At 32.3% G+C, this 13,783-nt stretch overlaps 1 protein-coding gene across 2 annotated transcripts in view; it reads left to right on the forward strand.

The window, feature by feature from the left end:
* The window catches only part of LOC126750179 (brachyurin-like), a 57,001-nt gene extending 44,318 nt beyond the window's left edge, over nucleotides 1–12,683 (forward strand). Inside the window, exon 5 of one of the 2 annotated variants that reach the window (XM_050459708.1) lies at nucleotides 12,378–12,683. In XM_050459708.1, coding sequence (XP_050315665.1) covers nucleotides 12,378–12,637 — 260 coding nt within the window. In that variant the 3' untranslated portion in view covers nucleotides 12,638–12,683. The remainder of the gene's footprint in view (nucleotides 1–12,377) is intronic. The other variant, XM_050459709.1, reaches the window with a different exon arrangement.
* Nucleotides 12,684–13,783: the final 1,100 nt, after the last annotated feature.

The following is a 13,783-nucleotide window of genomic DNA, read 5'->3' on the forward strand; positions in this document are numbered from 1 at the left end:
CAACAAAAATGCACAGTACGTGCTGAATGAACAAAATAAGTTTGCATGTGTAAAGCCATTTTTAGTCAGTTATGTGGCAACACTGCAACGAATCGTGTCAATCATGTCAGTGAGTCTATGTGTCACCTTGTCACCAAGTGAGTTACATTTGCTAAGTCTGAAGGCAAGGACGCGTCCTTATAAGCGTCCCTATAAAACTTTGTAATTCCCTTCAAAGAAGTTGTAAATAAAATGTAAATAGTGTAAATATTAAAAATACAGTCCATTATTTCAAGAACCGGCCACAACATGGTCCGTTAGAGTCGGATATAGGAAAGTGTGCTGCTGTTAAAAAATGCCGAAGCCGAAAGCTAAAGCAGCCATTTTTGTGATTTGATCAAATGCTATGAAAGGTACGTTTTAAGGGCATCGGCATCCTGTTCCAGGTCCAATTCCCTCCATTTCAAAATTTCGTTTCGTTTTAATCGTTTTTCGAAATCGGAATTGTTGCCTGCCGCCATCTACCAGCATTGTGTAGAAAGAAGCTGGTCTTAGGATGTTTAGAAGTTGCTGTCGTAAGATGGTGCTGTACCCTAATAAAAAAAAAGAGGTGGTATGGTAAATGGTAAAGTAGAACCCTGTATATCTGTTGTCAGCTGAGAGACAGACAGTTGCCGTTGTTACCGACATGTCCAGTCGTTGACAGTTTGACAGTTGTCAAAGTTTTTATTTTTCTGTTTTTATTTACAGAGGTTTATTTTGGCATGTGAATATTGTGAATTTTTGTAGGAAATAACATTTTTAGAAAAAATGTACGTAGTGTGCGTCTAGGTTGTCTGTTAATACATATTATTTTTGTGTAATTTAAGTATAGATTTTATAAAATGTTAAGGCAACAAAGTAAAATTTGTTTGGGACAATAACAATCCAACAATTGTAAAAATGAGCCGAAAAGAAGAACTAGCAGTACTAAATGGTAAACGAGAGCAATACAAAAGGTCTTTAAACAGGATACATGCATTCCTTATAGAGCAGAAGGATGAACAAGTAACAACATTGTTACATGAGTAATTAAGCGTTCGCAAAGAAAAAGCAGAAGATCTTCTATATAAGTTTTCTGAAGTGGATGCAGAAATTAAGATATTAGAGAAAAAAGATCCTGAACAATTGGACGAGTTCGAGGAAATCTATTACAATGTTATTACTCAAATTAATCTCTTGATTTCTGTTCCCAACCAAAATTTGAGAGGCACTGTAAGGAATGCATGTGGAACTAAGCAAAATGAAGGCATACCGTCAACAAGGTTGCCAAATGTAAATATCCCTATTTTTAATGGTTCAAATTTAAATGAGTTTAAACCTTTCCAAAACTTATTTATAGCGGTAGTTGATAGGAACAATACTTTATCAGAGGTAGAGAAGCTGTTTTATCTGCGGTCCTACTTAAAAGGTGAGGCATTAGCTTTGGTTGCCAACCTACCCTTAATTGACGAATCATATAAAGAGGCGCTGTTATTGTTGGACCAGAGGTACAACAATGAATCTCTTTTGGTAAGTTATCACATTTATAAAATACTTGACATATCACCAGTAACAAAAAGTACTAGCAATAATTTAAGGGAGTTTGTTTCAAACATAAAGCAACAAGTTACTGCTCTTAAAAATCTTGGGAAACCAACAGATAGTTGGAATACTATTTTAGTATGTTTATTGTCAAGAAAATTAGACCCATACACAAACAAATGTTTTCAATTTGATAGGGATAATTCAAAACTACCAACTCTTACTGAATTGCTTCATTATATTGAAAATAGAGCCCTAGCGTTAGAGTCCATGACCACAGTTGACAATGTAAATACCGTAAATAGACAAAAAGAAAAATTTAGAGTGACCCATGCAGCTGTTGTAAATAATAAAAATGATAAAAAATGCCAGTTTTGTTTGACGCTTGGCCACAAGGTGTACCAGTGTCAAAAATTTAAGTTAGAGAGTCTTGAACGTAAACTAGATTTTATAATAAAAAATAAAATATGTAAAATTTGCCTAAATTCACATGTGGGTAAATGTAGGTTTAAGTTTAAGTGTCAAGCGTGTTATAGTGTTGAACATAATACTATGGTATCTGATAATAATGCTTCCAATAACTATCAATCTTTACCACATCAAGGTACACATCAATGTAGGATTAGTAGGAAGAGTCCCACATAATACAACTGTACTTCCGCCCACTGTAAAAGTTAAAATAAAAGCAAAAAATAATGAACATTTAATAGTAAGGGGTCTTATAGATTCTGGGTCTGAAGTATCTCTTATTACTAAAGAATTGTCAGATAGATTGGGGTATAAGAGTGAATTGTCGCAGATGATGCTTATTGGTGTTACAGATGGAGCAAAAAGTATTACTGAGTCGGTAAAATTAAAAATTGGATCCTGCATCTCTGACTATAGCATAGATGTGGTGTGTCATGTTGTCAGTAATATTACCTGTATGTTACCACATTCAGAATTTAAAACCAATAAGCTGATTCCAAGTGACATTCAGTTGGCAGATAATGATTTTAATTTTCCTGGGAATATTAAAATTCTATTGGGGGCTAATGTGCTTTTCAATATTTTGTTAACTGGGACCTTAAAACTAGGTAACAATGCTTTAGTCTTGCAAAATACATTTTTTGGTTATATAATTGGCGGTAAAATTCCTGAAGTTGCCAAAAACAAATTTAATTGCAATACAGCGGTAAGCCTTTTTATAACTAATAATAATGAGGTCTCTAGTTATGGAAGATTGGACAACTTGATTTCTAAGTTTTGGGAGTGCGAAAGAGTGCCAGAAATTATGGCTGAGTATGATAGCGACCAAATTGCTTGTGAGCAAAGTTTTAAAAATTCAGTGACTAGAGTTAACAATCGGTTTCAGGTAGAATTACCTTTTAAACAGAGTCCTGAGAATTTAAATATTGGTGATTCTTTTTCAGTAGCTTATAGCAGATTTTTAAATCTGCTTAGTTTAGTTATTAGTTAGGCAAGATAAGAAAACAACAAAAGTCAGGGTTGTGTTTGACGGTAGCCTAAAATCAAAGAGTGGTGTAAGTCTGAATGAATGCATGTATAATGGGGCAGTAGTTCAACCTGAGCTTTTTGATGTGTTGATTTCTTTAAGAAGGTTCGAATATACTTTGCTGGCTGACATTGAAAAAATATACAGAATGATTAGAATTGACCCGAAGCACACATCTTTTCTTAACATTCTTTGGAGAGAAAATCCAAGCTTGCCAATTAAAGTTATTCGTTTATTAACTGTTACTTATGGTCTTCGTAGTTCTCCTTTTTTGGCTACTCGCTGCCTTGTCGAGCTTGCAAAAAACTTTAAGTATCAATATCCTTTAGGTGCTGAAGTTCTTTTAAAGAGCACATATGTGGATGATATTTTTTGTTCTAGCAATTCCATAGATGATTTGATAGAAACTAAAAAGCAGTTATGCTCAATTTTGGATTTGGGCTCTTTCAAGTTGCATAAATGGTCATCGAATGCTGAAATTGTCCTAAAAGACATTCCCATTAATTTGCAACAATTTGATGAGATTGACCTCTCTCAAAATAATTCAGTAGTTAAAGCTCTTGGGTTAGGCTATGATGTAAAGACTGATCAATTTGAAATTTCAGTTCCAAAATCCAATTTCGAAAATTGCGTTACTAAAAGGCAAATACTTAGTGCAATATCCAAACTGTGGGATCCTATTGGGGTTTGTGGACAATTTTAGTCCAGTCGAAAGTTATTATGCAAAAATTGTGACTTGAAAAGTTAAAATGGGATGAAGCTGTTCCCGCTAATTTATTAGAGCTTTGGAAAAAATTTTCAAGCGATCTAGCTCAGATGCAAAGAATAAGTATACCACGAAATTTAAAGTTTACTGGGGCAAGTAAGGTGAGTTTAATTGGTTTTTGTGATGCTAGTATTTATGCATATGGTGCAGTATTGTATACTCACACAGTTATAGGCAATAATGTGCATATAAATTTATTATGTTCAGTCACGTATTGCGCCAATTAACAAAAAATTAACAATTCCTCGCCTTGAATTAAATAGTGCCCTATTGCTAGCAAATTTGATTAGTAAGGTCTTTCACTTATTGAAAAACGAAGTGTCAAATGTGTATTTGTTAAGTGACTCCAACATTGTCTTGGCATGGATTAAGACTGATCCTATTAATTTAAACTTTTATGTAGCTAATAGAATAGCTAAAATTCAAAATCTGACAAGTCATTTTAGTTGGGGTTATGTTCCATCCAAGCAAAATCCTGCTGATTATGTCAGCAGAGGCGTGTCTCCTTTAGATTTAAAGTTTAACTCTATGTGGTTTACAGGACCTCAATTTTTAAAATGTGAAAATGTTTCTTTAAATTTACACAATGTTCCTCAACTTGAAGGAACCCTTCCCGAACAAAAGAAAAAAGTGATGGTGGTAAATGCCATTCCAGAAGATAAAAATGAATTTTTTAAAGATTTTTCTAGTTTTAGTAGATTACAAAGAGTAGTAGCTCGCATTTCGAGGCTTTCATACAACATAAAAAATAAAAATGCTAGAAAATCTGGTAATTTAACTGTTGAAGAACTTGTGTTAGCCTTAAAAAAAATCATTAAATGTGACCAACATAGCAAATTTTTTCTTGAAATTAATTTGTTGAATAAAAAACAAGACATTAGAACAAATTTAAAAAATTTACACCCTTTTATTGACAGCGAAGGCTTGCTTCGTGTGGGGGGGAGGCTGCACAATGCAAACATTAGTGTTGACCAAAAGTATCCCATGATTTTGGCAAAAAATAGTCATATTACTGCTCTTATAATAAAGCGAGAACACATTAGGCTTTGTCATGCAGGACCAAAGCAAATTGTAAGCAGCCTTAACATGAAGTTTTGGATAATTAGTGCCAATAATGAAATTAAAAAGAATATTTACAATTGTGTAACATATTTTAGATTAAAAGGTCAGGTCGCAAGTCAACTAATGGGATCCCTACCCACAGATAGAGTCACATCTTGTAGAGTGTTTAAGTATTAAGTGTTTAAGTATTTGTTTGTTTTGCGGTGAAGGCAATTCACCTCGAGCTGTTGTCCGATTTATCAACTCAAACTTTTTTGGCAGCTTTAAAAAGATTCTTTAGTAGACGGGGTAAAAGTTCAAAGATCTACTGCGATAATGGTGGCACATTTATTGGTGCCAAAAATGAACTTAAAGAGCTGTATGAGTTTCACCGTAAGGAAGAGTTTCAGAGTAATATTGTAGACTATTCTTCTAATGAGGGCATCGAATTTAAATTCATCCCGAGTCATAGTCCTGTTTTTGGGGGATTATGGGAAAGTGGGGTAAGATGCACTAAATATCATCTCAAGAGAATAGTAGGTAACACTCTTTTAACTTACGAAGAGTTCAATACAGTTTTAATAGAGGTTGAAGGCATTTTAAATTCTAGGCCAATTACCCAAATGTCCTCGGATCCTTCAGATCTTTCTTACCTTACACCAGGGCATTTTCTTGTTGGGGAGCCAATTTCAAGTTTTCCTGAAGTAAATTTAACCAGTATTCCAGAAAATCGCCTAAAGTTTTGGCAGTTATATACAAAAATCAAACAAGATTTTTGGAATATTTGGTATAAGAATTATTTAAGTTCCTTACAAACCAGGCCCAAGTGTTGTGCCCAATAATGTTCAAAACCTAACTGAAAATATGCTTGTTCTTGTAAAGGAGGACAATATTCCACCTTTAAAGTGGCCAATGGCTCGTATTTTAAGAACAATTCCTGGCAAGGACTCTAATGTTAGGGTGGTTGAGTTAAAGACGTCGAAGGGAACTTATCTAAGATCTGTCACTAAAATAGCTCCTCTACCCATAAACCAATAAACTGTAAAGGTAATTTGTAAACATTGTAATATAATACTTATAAGTTTGTAGTATTTTGTACATAAGTTATCTATAACGACAGTATAGATTCGATATCTATAACGACAATTTTATTTTTAACTTACATTTTACAATCTTAATTTTATTTAGGATAATGCCTACGTCTTGCTGCATTCCTGTTTAAGCTCAGAAAAAATTATAATGGATTTTAAATTACACCAAAACCTCACCTAGTTTACACCGGAAACTTAAAAAAAAATTATAACTATTTTGAAGTATCGTAAAGTGAAACCGGTTTGAAGATTTGGCCGTATTTTCTAATCAAACGTCTTAAAACTTGGAGCTATCACGCCCAACTTTACAAACTTTTTACAGCTATAAAAATACCAAAATGATGCACCAGAACTTGATCAAAAGTGTCCCCGAATTACAACAGTAGATGAGTAAGTGTTAAAGTAATAGATTAACAATTAATGCATTGAAAAGTCACATTTGAATTTGCATTTGTTAGAGAACGCATTTTTTTTTTGCTTTGTAGAGTTTGTGGGGCCACAAAATTTTGAGACAATTTTTGTTTTGCTTCGTGTAACTTTATTCTACAAGAAAATTACGTCGGAGCATTTTTATAGAAGGGATTTTGAGAAATAATTCTTATATTTGACTTTTATTATATATTTTATTATTTTATATTTTATTGATTAATTGATATTGCCGCTCTTATATTTCTGTTCAACCACCAGCACTACCAGCTCTGCATGCACTAACGGTGATTATAACCCAGATTTTTACAGGCGATGCAAAAAAAGGCCTATTGATATTTTGATCGGATCTGCTATTTTCAAACTTAGGATCTGAAACTCATAATATTAAAGAAAAATTCTGGATCCTTTATCTGCTATTTAAACCGTGCTAAGATAGAATTTACCACCGTTGCAAACTGTAAATTTATCACCTTGCTAATCATAGCAGGCTCGTGAGGAATGCGAATTGTCGTATCCTTACAAATGCCACCAACAAACTACAGATGGAAAATTGGCAACGACTTTAAAACAAAAAGTAAATAAAAAATTACAAAATTCTAATTGTCAGATTTACAATGTTCCTCTATATAAATATCAGATTATCATTTAGGACGACCAGAACAACCATTTGAACTGTCGATATAAAAACCTTGACGTGCTCGAGTATTTCAAGTTCACATTTTTTTTCACATCAAATATCTGTCATGACTTCGCCGCGTCCAAATCGTAGAGCAATTGAATAGGAGAGTTTTTCCAGTTCACTTAACATTTCCTCTTAATAGCTGACACGCTAGGATAACTTTTTTCTCGGTTATCAAAAAGATATAACGCGTATGATGTATTATCTGACACGCTTGAATATTGTACAGGATCATCTCATTAAATAAAATACCAAACTTAACTTCAGCTAATCTTTGCGTATAATCAACAATCTGATCTAGCAGCGTTGCGAGGTTGTTGCCCTTTTCCTCTAATCCCGTTGTCTACATTCATTTAATTTTGAATATTGACTCTTTTTAAAAGTATTTTATCATATTTTATTTAAAAAATGCTTGACATTTTATTAAAGTCACTGATCTTTTGAATAAAAAGAACTTACCTAAAATCGTGATAGATAATCTGAGAACCCTTTTGAGTCTAGTACTCGAACAAAACTTTTTCAAATTTAACGGACATTTTTTCAGACAAATCGCTGGATTGGCTATGGGGTGTAATCTCTCTCCTTTCCTTAGCGAAGTTTTCATACACAACTTGGAAAGTAAAATTATGACTAGCCACTTTACCAACAATATAATTTTGTATAAAAGATACGTAGACGACATTTGTATCGTGTGGGATGGAGGGGACGATAAGTTGAATAATTTTATGATTTACGTAAATGAATTACACTGCTAAATGAAGTTCACGTTAAAAAAAGAAAACCGGAAGAAACTGCCCTTCTTGGACTTATTATTAATTAGGGATAATGGAAAAATGTCTTCCCTAATTTACAGAAAAGCTTCTTGCACAGATAATATAATACAATTCTCATCAATTTCTTCATATAAAGTCGCTGCTTTCATTAGTTACTTCTATAGACTTTTCAACATCCCGCTTTCGAAAACAGCATTTCAGAAAGAACTAGACACAATAAATATATACATATTGCTGATATTAATGGTTTCCCAATTAACTCAATAAATAAATAATTTTTCAAATTTTACAATTAATATAAATTATCTTACAACATAGTATATAATAAACCAGATATAAACAAATTAAAATTTCATTGTCTAAGTTATTTTGGTAACGTTTCCCTACAACTGGCCAAATTTTTTAAAAACCCTAATTTTTCCATTTCGTTTAAAACTTCCAACACTCTTTATAATCATTTAGTTAATACTAAGGACGGTAGGGATCACTTAAGTAAATCGAGAGTTTATTCGTTGAGCTGCGGGGATTGTGATGCAGTTTATGTGGGCCCATCTGCTCGTCAAATCCACATCAGGGTTTTGGAACACTTAGGCCTGTACAACAAAAATACTCTGACTTCATTCACCAAAACGAAATCGACTTTTACTAATCATCTACTATCTGTGGGACATTCTGCTACTATACATGAGAATATGAGAGTATTGCATGAGTGTCCTAAGGATAAAAAGTTGGACCCTCTTGAGAAATTAGAAATAACAAAAGCCAAGAAAAGTCCAGTACTCAACTGCGTCAACGACATTTTTAATTTTGAACCCCACTTGATTTTTAACAATTTGACCTTGCCTTCAGATACTCCTTAAATAAAATAACTGTATTACACCTGCCCGGTTTAGCGTAAAGCTTAACCTTATCATTCCCATGACACTGAGATACTGGGTTCGATTACTAAAGTCAGCAAGTCTTTTTTATTTTTTTATTTGTACTTAATTTTTTGATATTTGCTTTTAAACCTAATCTCATTTGTTTATTTATATAATTTTAATATGTAGTAAACTAGTCTGCGTCCAATTTTACCAATTTTAACTGAATTTCTACCCTTGACTTATATCATATAGTGTTGCTCTCTGCTTCTTTTTTTCGTCGTTTTTTTATTAGTGAATATACAAGGTATGAACTAGCTTGTAATTTTAGGTACTAGATAGTATTTTTGTCTAAATTAGGTTTAGCTGGTAAGTTTTTAAAAAGCTTATTGTTTCTGTTTCTTTTTACAGTAGATCTGATTATGCCTAGTATGGGCGAAATACGTGTAATTCTATAATTTTAATTTAATAAATTTAAGACTTAGAGTTTAGTGACTTGTATAAAAGTTGATAAATGACAACTTTTTATTATGATTAAGTTTTTTATTGCAATTTCTTTATTAGAATTTGGCATTATTGCATCAGAGAACTTGCAAACAAACAAACTTCCCATAGTTCCACCGCAATGCTAATTCTAGCCTTTCAATGTTCTAAGGGGTTTTCTTTTGATCTCTACAAAAATATTTAGATGTTTTAAATTTTCAATAAGCATAAAATTGCAAAACATGACCTCAGTTCTTGTATCTCTTGTGGTTTCCGAGATCTTGATGGCCACTCTTAAATTTGGGACACCCTGTACAGCCCTGAATAATTTCTGCTTAGGGGATAAAATAAATAAATATTAATACGCTAAATAGCAAATTTAATGAAAATAAATCAAATGTTAACTTTAAATCTTTCGTATACATTAGAAAACTAAAGTAAAAAATACTTACCGGACAATAAACAATGAACACTTAATTCTATTAATATTTGTAAATAAAACAAAATCATATTTAAGTTAAAACCTTAGAACATTGAAAGGCTAGAATTAGTAAACAATAACTTTATTTAAGTTCAAGGGGGGTGTTTTGTTTACCAACATATTCATCGATTCTCTGTTGTCAAGTTTACACCAATTTTCAAAAGAGGAAATTCTCAGCTATATATCAACACTTACAATCATAATGTTAATTTAACTTATTGATGTAAGATTTTGGATTAAAAATAAAAAGTAGAAATAGATATTTTTTGAAATAGATGTACATATGTTTTTTTATACCTTAATCTTCAAAGCAAAAAAAAATTAATATAATTATTATTCCTAAAACCGCTTTTAAAAAATTTGAAATGATCACACCGCCGGCAAAAGCTGATGTCATCTTGCGAAATATCATCTTGACAAACGGCGTTTGGTTCAAAAGGAAAAAGGTTGAGACATTTTAGTATTTTTGTGAATTGTTACAATAGTAAAAACTTGTGGCGTTTGTGCCGCACCATGGGAAAAGGCAATTTAAGCCGATCTTTTCACAAGTATTTACCGATATTGTCATAACATCATATCAAGGGACAACCGTCGTCATAAACGTAAAATGATAAAAACATTAAGAAATCTATAATAATATAAAAATATTTAATTTCCATAAAAATGCTTTTTAGTAGATATTTACCTTTACTCTAATGAAGTACGTTAAAAAAACTCACGAAGAAGCATAATCTATTAATAATAAATATTTATCATGTAAAGCTTTTTGACGACTTGTCACTGGTAAAGATTACTTGTGTGACTGGAATCAACAATGCGATCGAGCGGTAATATTCATTATTCAACATCATTATACAGGGTGTCCCATAACTTTAGTGGACGTAAAGTAACAGCATATTTTTTGGTTACAAATATTACTATTTGAACAAGTTTGTCTAATGCGAAAATTGATAATAATCGAGATACAGGATGTTAAAGATTTAATTTTAATTTCATTATTTCCTAATAATTCAAAGAGAAAAAAACATCATAACAAAATTTGGTAATAGAGGGTATTTGGTGTCGAGAAATTGAAATTAAATTTTAATTTATGTGTAAATCCTAGAGGGTGCTCTTGGCGAGACTCCGATTAGATAAAAACGTGTGCAAGTTTTTTGTGTCTTAGTGTATATATATTTTTCATAGAAATATTAAAATTTCAATTAATATTACTCAAGAAAGGAATACCTTTGTCGAGTCGAGAGCAGCGGTTTTGGAGATAACCATTTTGAATTCTTTAATTTTTGATTTTGTTCAATTAATGACTAGTATAGAAATAAGGTATCATAGTCATAGTCATGTATTTTGTAAAGACATGGTACTTTATTTAATTGTTAAATATGTGTTGCATACAATAATGTATTACAAAATAAATAATATTATTTATTATAATATGATTACATAAAAGAATATGGACAAAAACAATATGGTAATGAATGCAATGAATTTTTTTTTATCTTACAACAAATGCTAAAGGTGGTCTCTTCGATACACTTAGCTACCCTTTTATGGAAAGACTACCTGATATTAAACAACATGTTATTTTCTTGAAATAATTCTGCTGCATCATGGTTTTTCTCCCAAATCTCCTTCCGATTGATTATGTCTTGACAAATAACTGATTTCATGTATGGCCCCATATGGCAAAGTCGAGGGGGTTGAAATCAGGGCTTCGAGGCGGCTAAGGCATTTGACTCATGACCGGTCCAGCGGTTAGGATAAATTTAATCGTAATATTCCCTGACAGGTCTGGAAAAGTGAGCAGGAGCACTATCCTGCATAAAATAATGTGTATCCGTAACCGCAAGGGAAGATGTTCCAAAAGTTCGATCAGTTTATTTCGTAAAAGATCTAAATAGAGTTCGCCCGTTAAATTCGATGTTAACTCTGTTGGTCCTGAGAAGTAATTACCAATAATAGCACACCAAATATTAATTTTGTTTTTGAAAGTTTTGAAATTTGGATCACCATAACGCGGACCCTACATTAATTTATTTCTATAATTTCTATTAAATAAAAAAACCTGCTATAAAAATACTGAATAATTTACGTGTACCCAAAAGTCACGGTTTCAATAATGCAGGATGTGGCGCTTATCTTTTTTATATGGCTTAGTTTTGATTATTACTGCTTAGCTCTATACATATTTTCGAATAATTTACCGCTCGATAAATGAAAAACTGTATTTCTCTAGAAAAAATGCATATCGTAAATGAAAAATTTTTAATTTAGGCCGCATTCAAAATTAAAAATTAAATTAAAAACGGCCGCTCTGAGCGACTCGACAAAGATATAATTTTTTAGAGTAATATTAATTAAAAAGCTGAGATTTTTATAAAAAAATCACATACACTGAGACGCAAAAATGTTGTACACGTGTTTATCACCTCGGAGTCTCGCGGACAGTGCCCTCTAGGATGTACACAAGATTACCATTGAATTCGAATTTTTCGCCCCCAAAAACTCCTTTTTAATAACAAATTTTGTGCTGATATGCTACTTTTTGAAGGACTTGAAGAAATTATGAATGTTTGTGTAGAGGCACGTAAATTTTTAGACCCAGGCTCTGTTTTTCTCCCGGCGGCCCTGCTGAAAATGTTACCATGTGGCTATATTTTATTAATTTAAAAAAAACTATCAATATACCTTTGATAGTTTTAGATCCAATACATTAATATAAATATGTTTTATATTCTAGGTAATGGAATAGTAGGCTCCTGTAACGGCGACTCTGGAGGTCCATTTATAATTAATGGGACTTTAGTAGGTCTTGTCTCATTTGGAATAAACGATTGCAACGCAGGATATCCATCCATTTACACAAAGGTAGCATATTATAAGGAGTGGATAGAAAGAATACTAAGAACAAATAAAAGTGTACGATTAATCATAAATACCGGTATACTATTTTCTTCTATTTTTATAGTTTTTTTGGATAAGTGTACATATGTAATATGAATTTGTTGTTTAAATGTTATAGAATAAAAAACAGAGGTTTTAAGAATTTTGCATTTTGAATTTTTTAAGAAAAACACTAACGGCTGCTAGTTAATAACTCATCAATCAGTCTACCAGGTAAGAACCGAAAATTCAAATTACCTACTATCCAGCTTAAGGTTTTTAATGGAAACATAAGAGACTGGTTGCCATTTTGGTCGCAGTTCAAAAAAGTTCATGACGATGCGGACATTGTTCCTGAGGACAAAATACAATACTTACTTCAAGCTACTGTTCCAGGAAGTCGAGCAAGGCAACTAGTAGAGAGTTTTCCTGCAACCGGACAAAATTATTTACCAATAGTAGATTGTTCGTTTTGGCCGTGCAAATTAAACTTGGACTTAAATAAATTTGGAGTTGCAAATTAAAATTTATATTCAGGAGTTTCTTAAATTGATTTTGGATAATGCGATTTCTCCGAATAAATTAGATATATTTCTCTTTATGATAGGATAGAGACACAGCTGCATGCTTTAGAGATTTTATGTATAAAATCAGATAAATATGCAGCCATGGTTTTCCCACTGACAGAGTCGTGTTTGCTTGAGAGTTTACTGCGTGTTTGGCAACGTTCGCTACGTATTTCAGAATTTAGCTCCTCGCAAACTAATTTGGAGGATTCAGTACATTCAAGTATGGAAGAGAAGCTAAATAACCTTATGTCCTTTTTGCAAACTGAAATAGAAAATGATCAAAGAATTAGTTTAGTATCAGAAGGGTTTGGTTTAAAGACATTTGTTAGTCAAAGAGAATCTGGGCGGGAGTTATCTAAGCATAAATTTATATCTTCAGATCAAAATCTTATATTTCGCAGTTAATAGCCAGTTTTCTGGGACTTGTGTCTAAGCGCAGAGAGAAAAAAATATATGGTCTTTTTGGAGGTTCCTTGTCCGAATAGTGTTATAAGTGTTTTAATATTAAATTGAGAAATGCTGATTTTAGTTTATCCTTTGAAGTTTTAGGCCAGTCTGTGATCTGTTCCAAGGTTCCATCTGTTTTAAATTATCAGATCAGATCAATCTAAGGGTAACGACGATAGTGCATACATTGATATTCTCCTAGGTTCTGATGTGGCGAGTACATTATAAACGGGAGAAAGACATTTAC

This window comes from Anthonomus grandis, chromosome 2, assembly GCF_022605725.1.
Source record: "Anthonomus grandis grandis chromosome 2, icAntGran1.3, whole genome shotgun sequence".
Lineage (NCBI taxonomy): Eukaryota > Metazoa > Arthropoda > Insecta > Coleoptera > Curculionidae > Anthonomus > Anthonomus grandis.